The 21,193-nt window shown below is 41.2% G+C and overlaps 2 protein-coding genes across 6 annotated transcripts in view; one reads left to right on the forward strand and one right to left on the reverse strand.

The window, feature by feature from the left end:
* Positions 1–21,193, reverse strand: part of UBASH3A (ubiquitin associated and SH3 domain containing A) — a 39,518-nt gene that overhangs the window by 2,255 nt on the left and 16,070 nt on the right. For all 3 annotated transcript variants that reach the window (XM_073359790.1, XM_073359800.1, XM_073359781.1), the window contains 6 exons: positions 11,425–11,551; positions 9,250–9,358; positions 7,433–7,555; positions 6,475–6,567; positions 5,166–5,310; positions 496–602 (listed from right to left, as the gene is read on the reverse strand). In XM_073359790.1, the coding sequence (XP_073215891.1) occupies positions 496–602; positions 5,166–5,310; positions 6,475–6,567; positions 7,433–7,555; positions 9,250–9,358; positions 11,425–11,551 (704 nt within the window). The remainder of the gene's footprint in view (positions 1–495; positions 603–5,165; positions 5,311–6,474; positions 6,568–7,432; positions 7,556–9,249; positions 9,359–11,424; positions 11,552–21,193) is intronic.
* TMPRSS3 (transmembrane serine protease 3) overlaps positions 542–21,193 on the forward strand; it is a 73,500-nt gene continuing 52,848 nt past the window's right edge. For 2 of the 3 annotated variants that reach the window (XM_073359813.1, XM_073359827.1), the window contains exons 1-3: positions 542–638; positions 5,634–5,706; positions 8,940–8,972. The gene's annotated coding sequence lies outside the window, so the exon portion shown is untranslated. The remainder of the gene's footprint in view (positions 639–5,633; positions 5,707–8,939; positions 8,973–21,193) is intronic. The other variant, XM_073359817.1, reaches the window with a different exon arrangement.

Here is a 21,193-nt window from a genome sequence, read left to right on the forward strand (position 1 = left end):
AAGAAGGAAAAAAGAAAACTGTAACTTTACCATTCACTGCGTGTTGGTTATGCTTATTGGCTGTTTTTGTGTTGTTTATCTTTGCAGAGCTGTGTGACATATAGACTGGGCAGGTGTAAATATCCTGTTTGGTATGTTTCATGCAATTCAACTAATGAGAGCAAGCATTTGCTTCGGGGGGTGAGGGGGGAATGAAGCTTAAAAAAAAAAAAAAAGAGAAAAGAAGCTGCCTTACAGCATCAAGTCACATCCTGACAAATTAAGACTCTGCATATAATATGATTTAGCAATGGAGTATTTTACTGCCTTATGTTTAGTCTTGTCTATTTCTATTTTAAGTAATAGATATATTAATTTAGTATGATGTTCAATAATCTACCTCAAAGACAGGGCAATACCAAGCATCCACATTAAATGTATTTCATATGGCAAAGCTGTTTCTGATCCTGTCGTTGAAAACATGAGGCTCTGAACGCGAGAATGTGAAATATTTACCGTTTCTTGTACAGTCACTGACAATCTGTTTTATAACTGTAGAGCATCTGCTTATATACTCTTCATAACTTTCCGATGGCACCAGGGAGGAAAGTGGGAAAGTACATCTGATAATAAAAACCACAGAGGAGTCACTCATCTAGGTAACATTTGTTTGTCTGTTGGGACATTATCAACATTATCAAAGCTCGGTAAACAAACCGGTACCTCTACACCATCTCTACCGGAGAGACTGCACTGATCTGAAGCATGGTACTTCAACTCACACCAAACAGTAGCTTTCTCTGCAAGTAGTCCAATTGAATCCAATAGAGGAACTCACAGAATAAGATACTATCCAATGTGAATAAGGGTAGCAGAAACCATTCCTTAGTAATCCTCACAATGGATCATGCAGTTTATAAGAATTATACCCGAGAAATGCTTGTGTTTGAAAAAACAAAAAACAAATATAGGCTCCTCCAGGCAAGAATATTAAAAAAAAATCATTGTCCAGGTAGGATGGATTTTAGGCTTAAAAACTGAGCCAAATCCTGAAGTCTGTACTCAGTTCTTACTTATACAGAACTCCCACATTGGTGAGGCCTCATCTGGAGTACTGTGTCCAGTTTTGGGCCCCACACTTCAAGAAGGATGTGGATAAATTGGAGAGAGTCCAGCAAAGGGCAACAAAAATGATTAGGGGACCGGAACACATGAGTTATGAGGAGAGGCTGAGGGAGCTGGGATTGTTTAGCCTGCAGAAGAGAAGAATGAGGGGGGATTTGATAGCTGCTTTCAACTACCTGAAAGGGGGTTCCAAAGAGGATGGCTCTAGACTGTTCTCAATGGTAGCAGATGACAGAACGAGGAGTAATGGTCTCAAGTTGCAGTGGGGGAGGTTTAGATTGGATATTAGGAAAAACTTTTTCACTAAGAGGGTGGTGAAACACTGGAATGCGTTACCTAGGGAGGTGGTAGAATCTCCTTCCTTAGAGGTTTTTAAGGTCAGGCTTGACAAAGCCCTGGCTGGGATGATTTAACTGGGAATTGGTCCTGCTTTGAGCAGGGGGTTGGACTAGATGACCTTCTGGGGTCCCTTCCAACCCTGATATTCTATGATTCTATGATTCCCACTGACACCAATGATATGGCTGATTCCAGGATTTGGCCCCTTGGCTTTAGTGTCCCTTTAAAAATCCCTACCTGTACCTGGTTTGACAAAGCAAATTAAACAATCCTTGTTTGCTTTTTACTTAAAAATAAATCTTTATAAAGACCAGTAAGAATATTTATTAATATTGGGCCAGTCTTAGGATTTTGGGCAGTTTTGCCTTCAAGATCTGACCTGATAGTTTCTTTTACATATAGGTGTCCCCTGCATGTAAAAAATATTGTTTAAAAATTAAGGGCCAGATCTTCAGCCGCTATAAATCAGCGTATCTCCACTGAACAGCTGAGGATCTGGCCTGAAAGATTTAGGGTTCTGCCATCAAGTCTCGAGTAAACGGACAAAGGAAAGTTTTTATTTCCTTCATTATTTCTTCCTATAAAGTCACCTCTTCTGTTAGCTGGAGACCTGCACAGCTACATGTTGCTCTGCCACATACAATGACTGTGTTCTGGGAAACTATACCAGCTAACTTCTTTCAACCAGACAGAAGATCAGAATCTGATCATCTTATCTCACCCATTTAAAACCAGCGTGCAGCATGAGCAGTGAAAATGTAGAAAGTAGATTGATGTACGGTAGGGCTATTGTACTATACCTGTCAGACAGTACAAACGTGAATTTCAGACTGTCCTCAGAGCTTTTAAACCATGGGACCAACACTGAATAAGAGATACAATGACTAGATAGGCGATTAAGTGTTCCTCCTCTACTTTTACAGGGACCCATTCAACAGAGTATCCAAGCACCAATTCAGATAGCAGGGAATAAGTAGTAACTAAAAACCTGTGAGGAATGCAGATATCTTTCAGTGTGTGATCATTGATACTAGGTCATTCTGTGTATTACAGTAATGCCAAGAGACCTCAAGTGAGATCAAAGCTCCATACTGTAGGTACTCTACATATTGGATATGTGTGGAAGCAGTCCCTGCCCCAAGTAGCTTGCAATCTAAATTGACAAGAAAGACAAAATGTGAAAGAGGAAACGGAAGTAGAGAGGTTAAGTGATTTGCCTAACACATCAGTGGCTGATTCAGGAGCAGAACCCACGTATCCTGACGCCCAGTCCAGCACCCTATCCATTACAATGCTGCTTCTTTAATGCCATTAAAGATCAGTTTAGTTTAGACTGAGTACCTCTACTGATGGGGAGTGATCAGGGATGTGACCAGAAGATGATCATGACTTTTACTTAAATAATCTAAATGTGAATCAGTGGGTAGAGATATCTTACTTGACTTTGCAAAAATCTCACCACTGAGCACAGTCCTTTCAGGAAGGTTACAGATTTCACTGACTCTTCTGTGACCTAGAGATGCTATCTTCTGCAAAAAGTACTCAAAGTGATGTGAAACCTTGATGGCGTCTACTAATTTGGAGAGCCCCCATGGTGATGGAGTATTTGAGGACTATAATATTTGTATATCGATAGCAAGGGTCAGCATTACTGAGCAAGAGTCAGCGATGGAGTTAAAAAGCAAAGCTTAGACCTCAATTGGCCTGGCCATAAACATGGAAAAGAAACACGTGCAATGGCTCTTCCCAAAAGAAATAATAGTGAGGATTCTGAAGACAGGAGGAGCCAAAGGAGTTGGAAGGAATGGTGTTGCAAAGTTACATGTATCCGGAGAATATGGTAACAGTAGCTACTGGAGACAGTGGATTTTGACCCTGGCCATGTGACAGGAATTAACCTTTTTTAACTCTGATTTATGGCAGATGACTGGGGCTAGGACATAATAGTCTCTTATAATCACTCACGTGGGGTGGGGATAGAGCGAATAGAAATGTGAGCTTTACTCCTGAATGACACTCGGAGGAAGGAGCACAGGTTTCAGCAGGGAAGGGTTTGGAAAAGGCACCAGGAAGCCAGTCTGTGTGCATATGACTAGAATGCTAGCTGCAGTTGCAGCAACTCTACAAACAGTTGTCTTATTAAAGAGCCAGTTTTGTTTTAGAAACATGGAGACTTCTCATGTTATTATCCAGCACGCCGTACATGCAACATCTGGGGAAGGACGCTGCACTGTTTTCACTGATGTACAAAATGCATATTTATAGTTTATTTAGATATTTCAGTTGCTGGCTGGCTGCAATGTTGCAACACTTTACAGTTTTCCCCTCCATCCATTAAGCACTTTACCCATCTTCAATCATGGCCTGACTTTGTGGAGTCTTATAGCAACTGATTTTTTTTTTTTTTTAGATTAGTGAGTTTGTATGGAAAGTGAGAAACTAGGGAAAATAGTAACTTTGCTGTGAATAATTTTGAACCTAGGAAAATGAAAGGGGTTGTCTATTCACTCACTCTGAAACTAAGGATTTTGCTCTGTGTTGAGAAATACTATAAAGGCACAACACTTTTTCACTTGTCCACACATGGGAAACCCCAGAGTTACGGACCTTTATTGACCGAGTGATTTTTCTGGGTTTGGCCATGCGCTGCAGGGGTAATGCAGCATGGCACTGTGAACAAGAAAAGAGGCTAGAATAGATTCAAGGCCTGTTGTCGTTTCCTGTTCTGCTGTGGTTTACAAACATTCAGAACCTGCACCAAACCACAGAATTGCATTGTGGAAGGCAGGGACCAGAAAGGAGACTTTGCCGAGTCCAGTGATTATTTTTGAGCAAAACAAAAAACAGCACAGAATGCAATGCAGAAATCTATTTTAATGGAACATTAACATCCCGACAACCTATAAAATTAGAATGACATATGCCTTGCTTTGTTCATCTCTCTTCCCCCAACACCTTTGGGCTGCCCCTGGTTCCTACAACTCCCTGCTCCAGCGTGTGTGGGACATGGGGTCTGTCTCCCTTACACTTGCTGTTTAGAGGGGCTTAGTTGAAAATTGGTGACTTTTTCTTACTGTTGAGAAGTTCACATGTGGACCTGGGCGAATCTTGGCAGCTACGGGATCATGTGAGATCAGCCCCCATTGGGACAAATTCTGAAATCGTCACTCAATTTTGAGCTGTGCACCAAGGAAAGGACTTGACCTCCCCAGCTCACCCCCCATCAAAATGCAATACAATTCTTTCTTGGCTGAAATGTGACATGACGGGAATTTTTTCACATTTAGCAAAACATGGCTCATAGTTTTTAGCTAAAAGTAAAACAAAAATATGGATGTCCATCATGAGAGTCTAAAATATTTAGATAATCAGCCATAGGCCTGATCTTGCAAACTTGAAGTCAATGCCATTCACTTTGATAGGAACAGGATTCAGACCCTACGCACACACTCACCCATCTGTATACATGTAAGAATGATTTGCCCGTTAGTATGTCACCTTGCCCAAAAGCAGTGAATTATGTTGTGAAAGAACTAACTATATATCTGCACATCATATCTTGGGACCAAATAGGCTTTACTCAGCCCCTAATCTCTCTGTTGAAGTCAATGGCCTAAATCCTGAATCACTCATTGCAACACTGTCTTGTGGGACTTAAGAACTGCCAAAAACAAGAGAGGTATCAGAAATACACATTAACATACTGTACGTGCAGCATTTACCTGTAACTGGGATCTATATTGTAAGCAGCCTCTGTCAGTTCTGTCAGTGCCATAAAGGAGGGAATTATTTTGTTGGCCTCCCATTTGGTCCATTCAAAGAGTCCAGGTTCTACCCTGATTTTAATTTTTTGTTCTAATTTAAGCCCTGCAATAAATAAGAGATTTTTAAAAAGGAAAAGTGCATTCAGAGCTTTAAGCTTTGACTTCACATGGCACCTTATTCCTGGTAATAATTTTATTAACAAAGTAAAAATATAATGTAAAACAAAGACCATTAAGAACACATAATGTTGACTACATGGAGTCTCAGTCCTTCTAAATACCCTTCTCCACATGCATAAACAATACTTGGTAAAGTTCTGAAGCTAGCAACCCACGGGGAGGAGAAGAAAGTATATTATATTCTTGCCAGAGTGACTGTAAGTGTAAATTCTCAAACCATTATTCTCAAACCTTTGTTATTTGCAGAGTGATGCCACTGTGTTCTGTGGGGTACAGAACAAGATGGAGACAACAACTCGCTCCTCAAAGGTGTTACAGGGTAAGTAAATATCAAGAAGAAAATTGTTTCATGCTATTTTTATATACCCTGTAGTTCACTGGGCCTATGTGGAGCAGTAAATCCAAACCTATAAACATAGTGTTAAAGAAAAATCTCCCTGTTAAAGAGGTAACCTGAGTTTTACTCTGTATTCTCAGAAAGCCACAGTGATGTGAATTCCCAGCAGAAACGCAGTGTTCCTTCCCAGTTCTGGAATCACAGAGTCTTATCATCCATGGCTTTGTGATTTTAAAAGAAATTTTATGAGTCACCTATCATGCGGGATTCTTCATTTAAAAAGACTAGTTTTTAATAATGTGGCGGTCTCAAACCTCTTGTTGGCAAAGGCAAACTTCCAGGAGAAAGTCTCAGGTTTCTTTCCCCTCAATGGAATGGAAACACTTGATTTTATGACCAAAATCATTCATGGAAGAGTTAAGTATAACAATTTGAGTCTAGCCAATAAGTTAAATTCTACTTACTCTGATATGTCTTTGTCTTATACAACATTAGATTCTGTTTTAACTTTATTGGACATAATTCAATTGAATATGATTGTACTATTATAGCAGGGAAACTTTATTACTTCCTCACTTATCACCTAGCCCTTGCTCTAGACAGAAATATCTGTCAGCCCCGATTAAAGGCAAAAGTAAATTTTCAAAAAGCCATGCAACATTTTAGCTGCTCCACTGTCATTGGCTCAGAAGAAGATTGACTCAGAAATGTCCAGTGTGGCATAAGAACATAACCATTTTGCTAACCTACCTTCTAGCATGTGTTGAGCTGTCTGTATGCAGCGGAGTGCAGGGGAACAGTATACATGGCTAACTGCCTCTTGTTTCTCCAGCAGAGCTTCTCCTGAAATACACACGAGAGTTGCTCTTTACAATCATTAGTACTACTGCAAAATGTTTCCCACAGATATTAGTTTGAACTTTACAATAAACTGACTTTGAATGCGCTCATGCCTCTTTTTAATTCACTTTCCAAAAATACTTAATTCACTTTCCACAAATATTCTGGTGAACAAGCTTACCAGAAGGGATATTTGTTGGGAAAAGGAAATGCTTATGCTCTAATAAATGTGTTAGTCTCTAAGGTGCCACAAGTACTCCTGTTCTTTTTGCGGATACAGACTAACATGGCTGCTACTCTGAAAGTAGAAAAACAGTCACAGAAAGTAAATTTTAAATTTGTAAATGGCACTTAGAGAAAGACAGGTATTTTCATCACAACCCTTTTTCTGAGAGTTATACTCATCAAAGCAGGGAACAGAAACACATCATGGATAGATGTATTCAATCTGATTATCCAATACAGCTCAAATATCAAATACTCCCAATGAACTGCTCTCACACAGTCTACAGACCAAGAAACTGCATGTCCTGCCCCACTCTAGCTAGCCAACAGGGATGCTACAGTTCACTGCTCCGGTTCAGACTAGAAGCAGAATGTACAGTGTTGTGTCACATTGCTCTGACCCTTCCCTGACATAAGGTAGCAGGCTGGCTCTTGCACTACATGAGAAATTGGCCCTGCTCTCCACTCTGCTGTAGAGTTCCCACGTGAAAGAGCAAAGTCCCTTTCCTGCTGCCCATAAAGGAACTCTACCAGTTACGCTGCCAGGAAGCATTCCTATGGTAAAGCCTGTGTGCACTTTCGCAGATTACAGAAGTCTTTCTTCCACCCCTTTTCATTCCTATTAGAATAATATCTAACTTACCTACAAGTCTAGACTGGAAAACACCACAGCATGATAAAGGAGGATCATATTCAAAATGTTTGATGCTGTCTCTTCGTTTTGGCAGACTGGCAGGAAAGTTCAGATCTGCTCTGTGGTATTTTCCTAAAACAAAACAGAACATTTCATCCCTCTATATAAAGGCCGTAGTAATACATACATAACGCATTTCTGTTATGCATGCACAATAATTTTCTTCTGCATTTTAGGCAACTATTTCTGAAAACCCGAACCTAACTGTCCCCTTGGTGAACAAAAGGAGTGAGTGATTCCTTAATATTACCTCAGGGATACTGCATTTTACATTCACCAAAGCAAACCAGGGAAATTGTTTATTCACTATGGCCCAGTTTCATTAGGTTCTGGGAAAGACAGCCAGGGAGAGAACCCTCTGACAGAATGACACATGTCCTCTGAGTTCCAGAGTGGCAGAACACCAGAGAAAACAGACGCTCTGTAAAATTCACCGGAGACATATATTCACATCAGAGTGGTGGAAACCCTTTTTTTCCATTGCCAAAGTTATCAAAAAACAATGTTTTCATAGCAAAATAGAAAAGAAAATAATTCACAGATTTTAAGGGCAGAAGGGATCATTATGGTCATCTTGTCTGATTTCCAACATAACCCAGGAGACCATGAGCAAAACACAATTCCTCTCCCACCCTCATGCCCAAATGTATACATATAAAATTTTTTTTCACCTCAGAATCATGCTTTGAAGGCCAAAAAAACCTTCAACGTTGACTTTCCACCTAAGACAGTGTTAACATTTGGTCATTTCCCCACAAAATCTCATTGTCTACTCCAGTTATTCTTGACTGGGTTTGACTAGCACAGCGTCATGATTTTGATCAACACTGTAATGTTGAAAAGCTATGGCTATCCACACAAAATAGGGAAATTTGGTCATTGATCAATTTTTTAAATTTCTGAAAATGCTGGTAAAAAATTCATGTTTTGCACATCAACTCGAGACAAAAATGTAAAGTTTCACACAGCTCTATTTGTGCAGTATTGCGTATGTAGGATGACTACATGGGAAGTACAGTGACTATAGATCGTATATCGATTGTGCATATCTCAAATACAGTAGAACCTCAGAGTTCTGAACACCTGGAGAATGGGGCTGTTTTGTAACTCTGAAATGTTTGCAAAAAGAAAAGGAATACTTGTGGCACCTTAGAGACTAACCAATTTATTTATTAAATGTTTGTAACTCTGAACAAAACATTATAGCTGTTCTTTCAAAAGTTTACAGCCAAACATTGGCTTAATACACTTTAATATGTGTATTGAACTTTACTATGCAGAAGAAAAATGCGGCTTTTTAACCATCTTAATTTAAATGAAGCAAGCACAGAAACAGTTTCCTTATCTTGTCAAACCTTTTGTTTAAGCGTTCCCTTTATTTTTTTAGTAATTTATGTTTAACACAGTACTGTACTGTATTTATCTTTTTTTTCTTTTTTTCTTTTGGTCTCTGCAGCTGCCCAATTGCATACTTTTGGTTCCAAATGAGGTGTGTGGTTGACCAGTCAGTTCGTAACTCTGGTGTTCGTAACTCTGGTGTTCGTAACTCTAAGGTTCTACCATATCACTTTGACTGTATGATACAACTAGGCTTTCTGTGTAGGAAGGGTATTTCTGAATAACTGCTTTCTTCAGCACTAAAGTTAGTCTGGTTTGCAGACATTTACAAGTAGTAATTTAGACTTTACGCATCACTGCCATCATGGTACAATATTTTCTTTTCAGTCTGGTTTGCCAAGGTCCAGTCCTCCTGTTCTTTTATTTACCATCTGCAGTTAAGCATTGCTGAATCCAGGACTTCCCAAAAACATGATCCACTCTCTCCCCATGGCGCATCACCAACAGGCCTCTTCTGAGAGCAACAGTCTGAGAAAGCTGGATGACGTGACACATTTACATTTTAGTGTTATTAGTTAATATTATTGCAGTGGCACCTAGAACCTGCAACTGAGATCAGACTTGCAATGTGCTGTACACACATACTAAATGACAGTCCCTTTCCTGAAAGGCTTACAATCATTTGAATAAACTAGACAGACAAAGGGTGGGAGAAAGGAAGTCGTATTATTCCCATTTTACAGATGAGATGCTTAGACACATAGAAATATAAGGCCTCCTGTACAGTCCACTGAAATCAATGGAAAGAGAACTATGACTTCAGTGGCTATAGATTAGGTTATAAGACCATGTTTACACTAGGAAAAAGCTGTTTTAACTAACACATGTTAAAATACTAACATAGACAGAGCAAGCTGGGTAAGGAGAATTTGAATCCTTACAATACAGACAGACCTGCATTCAAATTTTCCACTGTACACTGCATCTTATTATATCTCAGTAGCGACAGATTTTGTTTTGCGTCTGAGGGTGTATTTATGACACAAATGGAGGAGTGGTTGTAGCACAGAGAGACACACCCATGTTAGCTTTAATCTAGCTAGCACAAGGTAACGATAGCAGTGAAGATGTGGCCGTACGGTCCCCAGTGTGGGCTAACAACCCAAGTATGTACTCAGGGTCCCCGGTGGGCTTGTACTGAGGCAGCTAGTCTGAGCTGAAATCCATGCCACTATGATTGTTACTCATGCTAGCGAGATTAAAACTAGCATGGGTGTGTCTACCCATGCTACAGTCACATCTCCATTTGCTTTGCACACATGCAGTACCCTTAGAAAGAGATATTAATAAACTGCAGTGGGAAGATTATGATTCAGGGTTTTGCAGTCTTGCTTTTCTGTTTTGAGGGAACATGAGTGCAGGAGCAACTTCCATCATAGGGCCTCTCAAAATGAACATGTGAACTTCTGCAAGAAACATACTGCAGTTCAAATTAGAACTCCAACATGGAGCTGGGCTCTGTGAGAGAAGGGAGGAGGAGCACACAAACTATGGTGTCAAGGAGGTGTTATGCCCATGGAAGTCATCATATTTTCAGGGTGCTGAAGGAAACACGATGAGGTCTGGTTTTGAGCAGGACATCCTCTACATTCTGGCTGCTAGCTACATTTTTCTGGGGATTAGTATTTCTAAGAGCCTTTGTTTCTAATGTGCAGGGTTCTTGCAAATTTCAGGCTCCTACCAGGTCAGAAGAAAGGATCTGCAGACAGAATATACTAATGGTGCTACACAGACAAATGCACCCAGGTCACATGAACATCAGACCCCATGCACCCAAGTGAGGAGCCCATCTGAGAAGCTGAGATTTAGTCAAATTCTTGCCCTTTGCTGGGCGATCTGTTAATAAATACTGGGTATACATTGTAAAAAATCAAAACCAAAACAAGCCCCCCAAAAAAACAAACCACATCAATTTTGAGGGCAGAGGTTAAAAATTTAAATCTGCCAGTGTTGATGGTGAGCCTTTAAACTAATTTACTCTGCTATTGTCTTACACACCTATTTATTATAGATATATATATAAAAAACACATAAAGACATTACAGACTAGGTGCTAAGATCCTACTATAAGGCATATAAATATCTAAAATAAAATCAGTTTGGCCAAGGAAGTACAAACAAAGGGCCTAATTCTGCTCTCAGTTACACTGGTGTAAATCCATTGAAATCAGTGGTGTTATGCAGGCCTCAGACTGGTATGAGAGACGAATTAGGCCCAATGCCTACTGTTAGCAATATCTGCACACTGCTCCCCAAGCCGTATCTCCACAGTTGGACACAAGCCTTGCTTATACTTGGAGGATCTGTTTACTCCTTGCACATAAAGAAAGCTGACAGCTGGAAACTATGTTTTTTTTTTCATTTGCTTTGCTATTTTTTACAGGCAGAGGTAAAGAGTCATTAAGAATGTAAAAGCAATTTCTCTATAGAAAATATTGAAATTTGATATTAAATGTTCATTTAAAAACATGTATTTGTATAAGCATGTTACCTGCACTGATATTTATGCATCTGTCAAAGAGTAAGAAATGAAGAATTATTACCTGGAAAGCAAGCGTTTGGGTTACACTCTTTGTCATTATTGGGTTATGGACTTCACCATTCAGTTTAGGTCTTGGCTCATTTTCATTCTTGGGGAGCAGTCCTGAAGCTGGAGTTAAAGTGTATTCTCTGTGGGAAAAGTAGAAGCAACAGACAGATGCACATAGAGAGGTGGGATTTTTAAGGCCTGATCTTGTATCCAGGTGAAGTCAAAGGCAAGATTCCCATTCACTTCAGTGGGAGCAGAACCATAAAAAGTTTTGACATGCTTTGCAAAATTGTATATGAGAAAGTCTGATCCCACAGTACTAATATAAGTGCCAGGCTATTGCCAGATTGTGGTTAATAAATAACGTTGCCTCTTTTGATCTGAATGGCTAGTCAAAGTTCGAGGTCCTGGAGATGTTCCAGTTGGAAGCAGAAATTGAAGGAGTCTTATTGATGTAGTTTTATTTATGTACAACGAATGTACGAAGTCCTGCTTCTCTGAATGCCAGAGAAACCAACAACAAAGGAGCAGTTTCTTAGTTTATGGCACCAAGTCTCTTTAGCCAACAAACCCACAAGATCACTCTCTGGCTTTTTCCAGAATCATACTACGCTTACTGGCTATTGCTTCACTTTCTCTCTCTCTCCCTCACACACACACACACATGCACTCACACGCAAACGCACACACCCCAAACCTCCTCTGCCCACTCAGTCCAAACTCCTGGGCAGGTTCACAATCCCTGTTTGCCTTAGGGGGAGCTTCTGATTAACTTATCCAGACAGTTATGTTAATTGAAGGAGGCGTTCACTCCCAATCTCAAAGAGGTTTGTGATCGATGCAGTCACCAGTACCTCTCAGCATAACGCTCCTCCTGTTTTAGCACTGTCCATAATTCTGATGGTACCCAAAATGATGATACCCTGTATGACCCACGCCAAATGATACAAGGCTATCTACATATGACAGGTTTCAGAGTATCAGCCGTGTTAATCTGTATTCGCAAAAAGAAAATTTTCTATCTACATATGACCGCTGTCTTTCTGTCCAGATGTTTTCACCTCATCAATCCAAATTGATTTAATTCCCACCCAAAACCCTTTGGCATTTTTTACTCCCTGACGGACTTTCCTTCAATCACCAGCGCAATCCCTATTGTTTCTGTGGAATTTGTTGGCTGAAGCAGACCCTGCTCATTCTGTTTGAATGGGGGTTGTGGGCTTGATCTCTATAACAACTTTTCTAGGCCATGTCTACACAACAACACTACATAAGCACAGTCAGGGCCGGATTTAGGGGCAAGTAACCCAGGCGACTGCCTGGGGTGCCGGGATTGGGTGGCGCCGAACTCGGGGTACAATTTTTGGTTGTTACTGAAAAAAAGGAAAATAGAAGGTATGAAGTAAAATGTTTCAGGTATTCCATATGTGGATTCATTTTTCACTAACCTCCTAGAATGTTCTGGACCTTGTAGCATCTCATGGAACCTTCCAGACTTTGAGAACTACATTTTCCTCGAACCTCCTAGAATGTTGTCAGCCATGCCCTCACTAGTATATCGGGGCATGGCGTTGCCAGTCAGTCAGTGAGTGAGATATAAGAACAAACTGATCTGAAGTGAGAGCCTAGCTGCAATATTGTGAACCTTGTTTTATTGTGTAATTATGAAAGTGTACTGTATTTTAAGACTTAAGAGTGTAAGTAGCGATTAATAAAGGACAGATTTAATGAGATGCCAGAGATGGGGGAGGTTTAGATTGGATATTAGGAAAAACTTTTTCACTAAGAGGGTGGTGAAACACTGGAATGAGTTACCTAGGGAGGTGGTAGAATCTCCTTCCTTAGAGGTTTTTAAGGTCAGGCTTGACAAAGCCCTGGCTGGGATGATTTAACTGGGAATTGGTCCTGCTTTGAGCAGGGGGTTGGACTAGATGACCTTCTGGGGTCCCTTCCAACCCTGATATTCTATGATTCTATGATATCTAGTGAACCTATATCTATGCAACAATATAAAAAAAATACTGTTTCTTCTTTTGCCATGCTTTACACATAATGTTTGAGGACTTTCTAAGACTGCGGAACACAGACTTTTGCTCTCCCTAATACTGTCTATTTTCCCCTGTACAAAAAAGATGCCCATGAAGAAGACTTCAGGAGCTCAGTATAGGAAGCGAAAATCTCAATTGCAATCTAGTTTGCAGTCAGGGGTAAATTTAATGGGAAGATATCTGAAACAGAAGAACATAGACCAGACTTTAAGCAGTTGTGATCGTCCCAATGCAGAAGAAATTGAGGAGTGAAGCGTAAATGATGGAAGTCTTATTACTAAGGAATTAGCAGATTTACCTGAAGATAAGGAATGGAAATGTGAGGAAAGTGATGGAGAATCATCCAGTTTTCCTGGTGGCATAAAGGAGAGTGATGATAAAGAAGAATGTGGCTCACATGAAAAGGAGAATAATGACAAAGAAAAATCTGGTTTACATGAAAAGGAGAGAAACGATAAAGAAGAATCAGCCTCGCATGATGACAGAAACAGCAGTGAGAAAAATTGCACATCACAAATCAATACATCAGATCCTTCTTTATGGCCAGTGATCCTAAACGCTGCCCATACTGATTGCACAATTTTGAAAAGGTCAGACAAAATCAAGGATATGAGATTTCCATTAAATGAGCAGAAGCGACACTTCTCAAAGTCACACTGTGAAAGAGTGCTGAAGTATGGTGACAGGTTTCAGAGTAGCAGCTGTGTTAGTCTGTATTCGCAAAAAGAAAAGGAGTACTTGTGGCATCTTAGAGAATCCGATGAAGTGAGCTGTAGCTCACGAAAGCTTATGCTCAAATAAATTGGTTAGTCTCTAAGGTGCCACAAGTCCTCCTTTTCTTTTTGCAAGCATGGTGAGAAACTGAATCAGCATTGGCTAGTTTACTCGAAATTAACTGACAAAGTGTTCTGTTTTTGTTGCAAAATATTTGACAAGAATGCCAAATTGTTGCTTTTGCTTTCTGGGTACAATTACTGGCATAATTTAGCTGATGCTCTGAAACAACATGAAAAATCACCAGGCCATATTACAGCCTACTCTAAATGGATGGAGGTCAAATACAGGCTCAAGCTGAATAAAATACATAGATGCAGAAAACCAGTGCATTATTAATGTAGAAACCCAGCAGGGGAGGAATGTGCTTGAGTGTCTGATCTGAATTACCCTCTTCCTTGCAAAGAATAATTTGATTTTCTGGGGCTTGTCAGATAAGTTGTTCAGTGAACATAACTGTAATTTCCTCAGTCTGGTAGAGCTCCTGGGAAATACGACGATGTCATGCATTAACACCAATATCTAGTAGTTCATAGAGACGCAATGGACCATTACTGCAGCAAAACAATTCAAAACAAATTGAGTGACCTTATGGCAAGGAAGGTGCTTGATAACATATTGATGCAGCTTGGCAAAGCAAAGTACTACCCTGTAATAACGAACTGCACTCCTAACATTAGCCACAGTGAAAAGATATCATTTACAGTAAGATTTGTTGACGATGAGGATGGCTGTATCCAAATAAAGGAACACTTTATCTGTTTCTGGTCTGTAGACAACTCTACTGGGAAAGGCCTAACAGAACTGTTTATGAACGTTTAGAATTAGAATAAAATAAAGCTTCAGGACTGCCACTGGCAAGACTATGACAACAGTGTGAACGTGAAGGGAAGAAACAGTAGAATCCAGGCAAGGATCCTTGTGCTGAATCCAAGAGCTTTCTTTGTGCCTTGTGGCCGCCATTCCCTCAGCCTGGTTGTGTCAGATGCAGCATCTCTCTCTTCAGAGTACTGCAAAGGAGATACGTCCTGTTTTCAGCGTCAGCTCTCAGATGGAAGATCCTCGTGGGCAATGTTACAAATCTGACCATGAAGCCTAAGTGACAGTTGCTGGGAGAGGCACATTGACAACATAAGGTCACTGAGGTACCAAGTAACTGAGGTTTACGAAGCCCCAATGGAATCGGCGCAGTAGAGTAAAGCCGAGGCCTGAATCCGACACGAGGCGCAAAGCCTGGCAAACCAGATCACTGACTTCCAATTTTTGGTCTCAAGTGTGGTTTGGCACGATATCCTGTTCCAAGTAAATGTTGTAAGCAACGCATTACAAACTTAGTCAGTGGACATCGCAACCACTACTACTTGGATGAGAAGCTGCCTTGATTTCATTGTGGCCTCCAGAGACACCAGATTTGAAAATGCCATCACTGCTGCCAAAGAAATGGCAGAAAACTTAGGAGTTGAGCCTGTCTTCAAGGAAACAGGCATTCATCAGAAGAAGAGACAGTTTCTTAACAAGGGCAGAGATGAAGTGAAGGGAAGCTTGGAAGAATAATTCAATAGGGAGGGTTTTTTTGCTCACTAGTTGACACTGCTCAAGTGTCCATTGAAGAAAGGTTCAGACAAATGAAGCACCACGAATAGAGCTGGGAGTTTTTGTAGCTGCTGGCAGATAGGAAAACATTCTTGAACAATTGTACAGACCTTCACTGGACGCTGACACATGGAGAATGTTTGGACATCAATGATTAAACACTTGTTTGTCAAATTAGACAACATTCATCACATTTTGCCACCCAGGAAACACTCTCCATTCAAAGTTCTCCAGTTCATTCATGATGCAGAGCTGAAGGACACTTTTCCTAATGTGTGAATAGCTTTGAGGATTCTGCTCACGCTGCCATTTACAGTCATGAGTGGTGAGTGCAACTCTTCGAAGATCAGGCTAATTAAAACATATCTTTGTGCGACACTGGCCAATGACAGACTGACATCACTTGCTATTTTATTGCTTGAAAATGCCACTGCCCAATCTTTGAATCTCTCTGAAGCTGTGCTTCAGTTTGTGGGGACAAAGGTGAGAAAAGTCACCTTTTGAACTAAGGGATTAGGTTTAAATTCTAAGACTGTCACCTACTGTAACACTAATTAATACTGGTTCACCCAATGTTGGTGCACAGTTCAATTTATTGATTTTAGTATGTTTCAGTTATTCTTAGAATTAAAAAGTTTCTATAAGCTTAGAGGAAACAATTTTTTATTTGGTTATATATGGCATGAATAAATAACAGATTTACAGATTCTACCATGCACATTTATCATCTTGTATGACAGGGTTAAAGAGTGTATGCAAATCGTGCATCAAAGTTGTGAAATGGGCTACAAATACAGTAAAAAATAAGATATTGAAAAGTTTAACAAATGGGGTGGGGGGAGCGCCAAAGACACTCCTCGCCTGGGGCACCATTTGGTCTAGGGCCAGTCCTGAGCACAGCTGTACTGCTGTAGCACCATAGTGCAGATCCTTCCTACAGTGAGAAACGGGGTTTTTCCATTGTTGTAGGAACTCCACCTCCCTGAACAATGGTAGCTAGGCCAATGGATGCATTCTTCTGTCTACCTACTTTGCATCTATGTCATCGGTTAGATTGTCATGGCTATGGTGCTCAGGGTTGTCAATTTTCCCATCCCTGAGCACCACAGCTATGTCGACCTAACTATTAAATGTAGACCAGGCCCCAACCTCAACTTCCACAGCTACATTTTCAAATGATTCAAGAGGGAGGGCAGCCAAGCTGAAATTCTCCCTCCGTCCTGCCTCCCCCACCCCGGAACAGTAAGCACTAGGATCTGTGTCCAATATGAAAGGGGCAGTCCCAACAGCCTTTTTCAGCTGTGACAATGCTAAAGCTCACCCTGCTGTCCACTGAAATGGTTTCCTTGTTTTGCTATTTGCTGCTTGTCGGAAGCACTCAGCAAGCAAACGGGGATCAGTTCTTCTTTCAGATCCACAGGTGCTTTAGCTGCTAAGATTCCTCTTAAGATGCTGGGTCTCAAACTAGATTTCTTCTGCTTCCTATTTTTCCTGTGCTGCAAAGCTACCACAGTGTGTAGCTGGTACAATGGTTTCTGGGGCAGGCCAATTTGTTCATTGCAAACAAACAGCCTCCAAACCATTTTTCTCATCTGCGCTATATCTTTAAAGGGAACATCCACAGACTGAATTTGTAAAACACCTTTCCTGGCACTGATTACGCAGTTATTAGCCATAATCAAATCCAAGCCAAGCTCAAATCCGATTAGCTCAGCCACTATTTCAGCCACCCAGACCTCTGGCTTGAATTCCAGAGGTCCAATCTTCAAACCCAATTTTCCCAGTTTTTGGATGGGTTTCATTGCCTCAGTCACTGTCTCCATTTGAGACCAAGGAGGGGGTTCAGTTATGGATCCCCTGTCCCCTAGCTTTTTTAACAGGTCTGGTTTAATAACTATTATATTTGAGCCAGTGCCAATCACCACTGTGCATTTTGCAGATCCTATTACACACTCAATAGCCAAACCCCCATGTTTGTTCAACTGCGCACATTGAAACGAAAACTGAGGGGCTGATGTTTGTACCCTCCACCACCCGTTGACCCTTCAGCGTGGTGTTCTACCATTTCCTGAACTGAGACAGAGGCTTTCACTACACACTGGTGACAGTCTGTCTTGACCTGAAATACAGTTTTAAAAGTCCTTCTTGTTGGTGGCCAATTTTGTCAGCATTTGTCAGTATTAGCATTTAACCGACTGTTTCCTTTAAATTTTGTATTATTGCCAATTTCCCTTCTTTACAAACCAAATTAATCAGTTTTTCTAATCGTTCAATACAGTCATGAACCAGAATAGAATCCCCTCTTTCATCATATATATTAGACACAGAATGGTACTTACAGGGCTCCTGGCATTCAACTTCTATCTTCCTCACTATCAGCTGTTTCCTCTACTGGTGCATTGCTGTAAAGAAATGTTCGAGTTCTGTGGGAAATTCCACAGGCTCTCAGAGTGTCTTTGGTCTCCTTTCACTGATCTTGATCTGCAAGTCCAACTCCAGCTGATCATCTAGAAATTGGTCCATCGCCAATGTATCCTGGAAGGCCTCATTCCTATCTGGGTATGCTACGAGCACAAGCCTCTGCAGGTCCTCTGCCAGATGGGGTTTCTTCTCTCTTTCTAGTTGTTAGCTGCATTCTGGACAGCTCAGATTGATGGCTAGCTTCAAAGTGCATGACCAGGGCTTGTACCAGGTCTGGATAACTCTGTCTCTTTTCTGCAGGTAAGTTCTGCAGCACTTTCAGAGCTGGGTCACCCACGTTGGCTGCTAGTAACCCCCTTTTCTGTCCATCTGCCATTGATTTGAGCTATAATGTTGAACTGAGCCAAATAAGTGTCCTAGGGGGTTTTCCCCTCCCTTTTGCATTATCTGACCTGGGACAGGCTGAACGCTCCCCTCTGGGCCTTTGTAGATTACAAGCGGCGTGAAATCTGTTGCAAACATCTGGTCTTACCCAAGTCCTCTGGCTGGCTCAATTTCTCATCCAGATGGCTGCCTGCCACTGTGTTCTGTGATATTTAGATTTCCTTCTGGAGCCGAATTTTTCAACTCGTTAAGTCCTTGCTGCAATTCATTTCAGTTAGCAAGTTCCAAATTGGCCAAAGCCTGTTTGATCTCCACTATTTTGTGGAAAAACTTCTGGTGTATGGCAGTCAGACTGTTGGTCACCTCATCAAGCCATTTTACCATTCCAACCCAAGCGTGTTTCCCAGTCTCTTGAGGCACTTTGTAGTTGCTCCTCCAACAAGGATCTTATCTCATCCTCCAAATTTTCTCTAAACCCTTTCTTGGAAATCTCTTGTTTTAGGCCTTGTTTTAATTTCTAGTGGCCATTTCCGATTTCTGTAGGCATCTCCATTATTTGTTCCATCTTGGTTCAACAGGAATACCATAATCTGTATCCTCGGAAACTGGATCCTACTACTACTGTGCATTTTTTGACCCATGTGGCTAGTCAAAATTCAGAGCCCCAGCCATATTCCAGCTCAAAGTAGAATTGATGGAGTCTAGTATTTTCTTTGATACAGTCTTGTTTATGTACAAGGAATGTACAAAGTCCTGCTTCTCTGAACACAGGAGAAACCAAGAACAAAAGGAGCTGTTTCTTAGTTTATATCCCCAAGCCTCTTTTAGCCAACAGACCCCAAAGCTCTCTTTGTGTGCGTCACACTGTACTCACTAGCTACTGCTTGGCTTTCTTGCCTTTTTGCCTCTGCCTCTCTTTCTGTTCTGTTTGTTCTTCCTCCCCTCATATGCACAATACAAACAATACTCAGCAAACCCCCTCTGCCCTCTCACTCCAAGCTCTTGGGAAGGTTCACAACCCCCATTTATCTTAGACCTGGTCTACACTTAAAAATTAGATCAACTTAGCTAGGTCACTCATGACTGAAACATTTTGTGCCTGGAGGACCACAGTAAGTTTGAACTAGCCCCCCACCCCTGGTGTAGACATTGCTAAGTCAATGGGAGAATTATTCCACTGACCTAGCTATCACTTCTCAGAGAGGTGGATTAACTACATCAATGGAAAAACCCCTCCTGTCAATGGAGGAAGCAGCTACATTATGGTGCTACAGCGACACAGCTGCAGTGTTGTATCTGTGTCACTGTGGCTGCTGTAATGTAGACATGGCCTGTGTTGGGAGGCTTCTCATTAACTCAGCCTGACAGTTACATTCAAAGAAGGGGACATTCACACCCAGTCTCAAAGAGGTTGCTGAATGATGCAGTCACCAGTACCTCTCAGCATAACAATAATAAGACTATCATACCATACGCATTCAATGAAAGTTAAGGTAGTAGCTGCCATATGTCCACCTCTGTAATCTTGTGAACTGGCACAGGCATGTGGCGGGTGGGAAGGCAGCACATTCTGCACCTCCTGAAGTCAATGAGAACATTTCACTGGCTTCAGTACTGGATCAGGCTCTATATAGTTCTAAGGCTCACCCCAATATTTAGCCAACATTGCAATTTTGCCCCATGAAAGGGATGCAATAATAATGTGCCAATCAAGGAGACTTCAGAAGATGCACTTTTACGCTTTTCTAATACTTGAAATCCCCAAAACATGTATATTTAAAAAAATCTGCTCCCTTGAATAAATAGGCCAATAGACTATGCAATGATGTGATGATCTGGGATGTATGTATATATTTTTAGCTGCAGTCTCAGTACAAGGAATGAATATTGAAAAAATCTGATTCACAAATTAGAGTAAAGCCAGATCTGTACCAAACCTTCCAGTTAGCTAGTTTGTGATTCAGGCAACCACATGAGCAATGGGTTAAGCTGAACCACACTCTGGGGCCTTCGGTGCACTATAGCAGTGTCCACACAGGACAATACTGGATAGCAAGCTAGTGCACTACAGAGTCACACCTGGGCTTGCAGCACAGTAACTTGCCATGTAGACAAGCCCTAAGCTGCACACCTCAGGAATAACTGCAGGAGGATTGTGCTTCCTGAAGAGACACCCATCTAATACAAAAATTTCCTCCTACTTCCTCCTGGTGGATAGTAATTTACTGCTGGTCTACACCAGTGCCAAATTACTACAGCTCATGTCCCCCCCATGCTGGCTCAGCTCCTTGGCCATTGAGTGAAGGGTGGTGGAGCTAAGGCTTCATCCCATCCCCACCCACCCACCAGTTGGTGGGACAAGTAGGTGAGTAGACCTGCTTTTCCTATATAGTCAGATCTAAGGACTGTGTAGCCCCAGGAGGGACATAAGTGAGTCCTTAGTCCATGGGTATGCTTCCTGTGCCAAATTATTTTATACACTTACCAAAGCATGCTGTTTCTGACCTACGAACTGTCCCGTATAATGTTAAACAGATATTAATTCATGGCAAGGAGAGTGTG

This window comes from Lepidochelys kempii, chromosome 1, assembly GCF_965140265.1.
Source record: "Lepidochelys kempii isolate rLepKem1 chromosome 1, rLepKem1.hap2, whole genome shotgun sequence".
Classification (NCBI taxonomy): Eukaryota; Metazoa; Chordata; order Testudines; family Cheloniidae; genus Lepidochelys; species Lepidochelys kempii.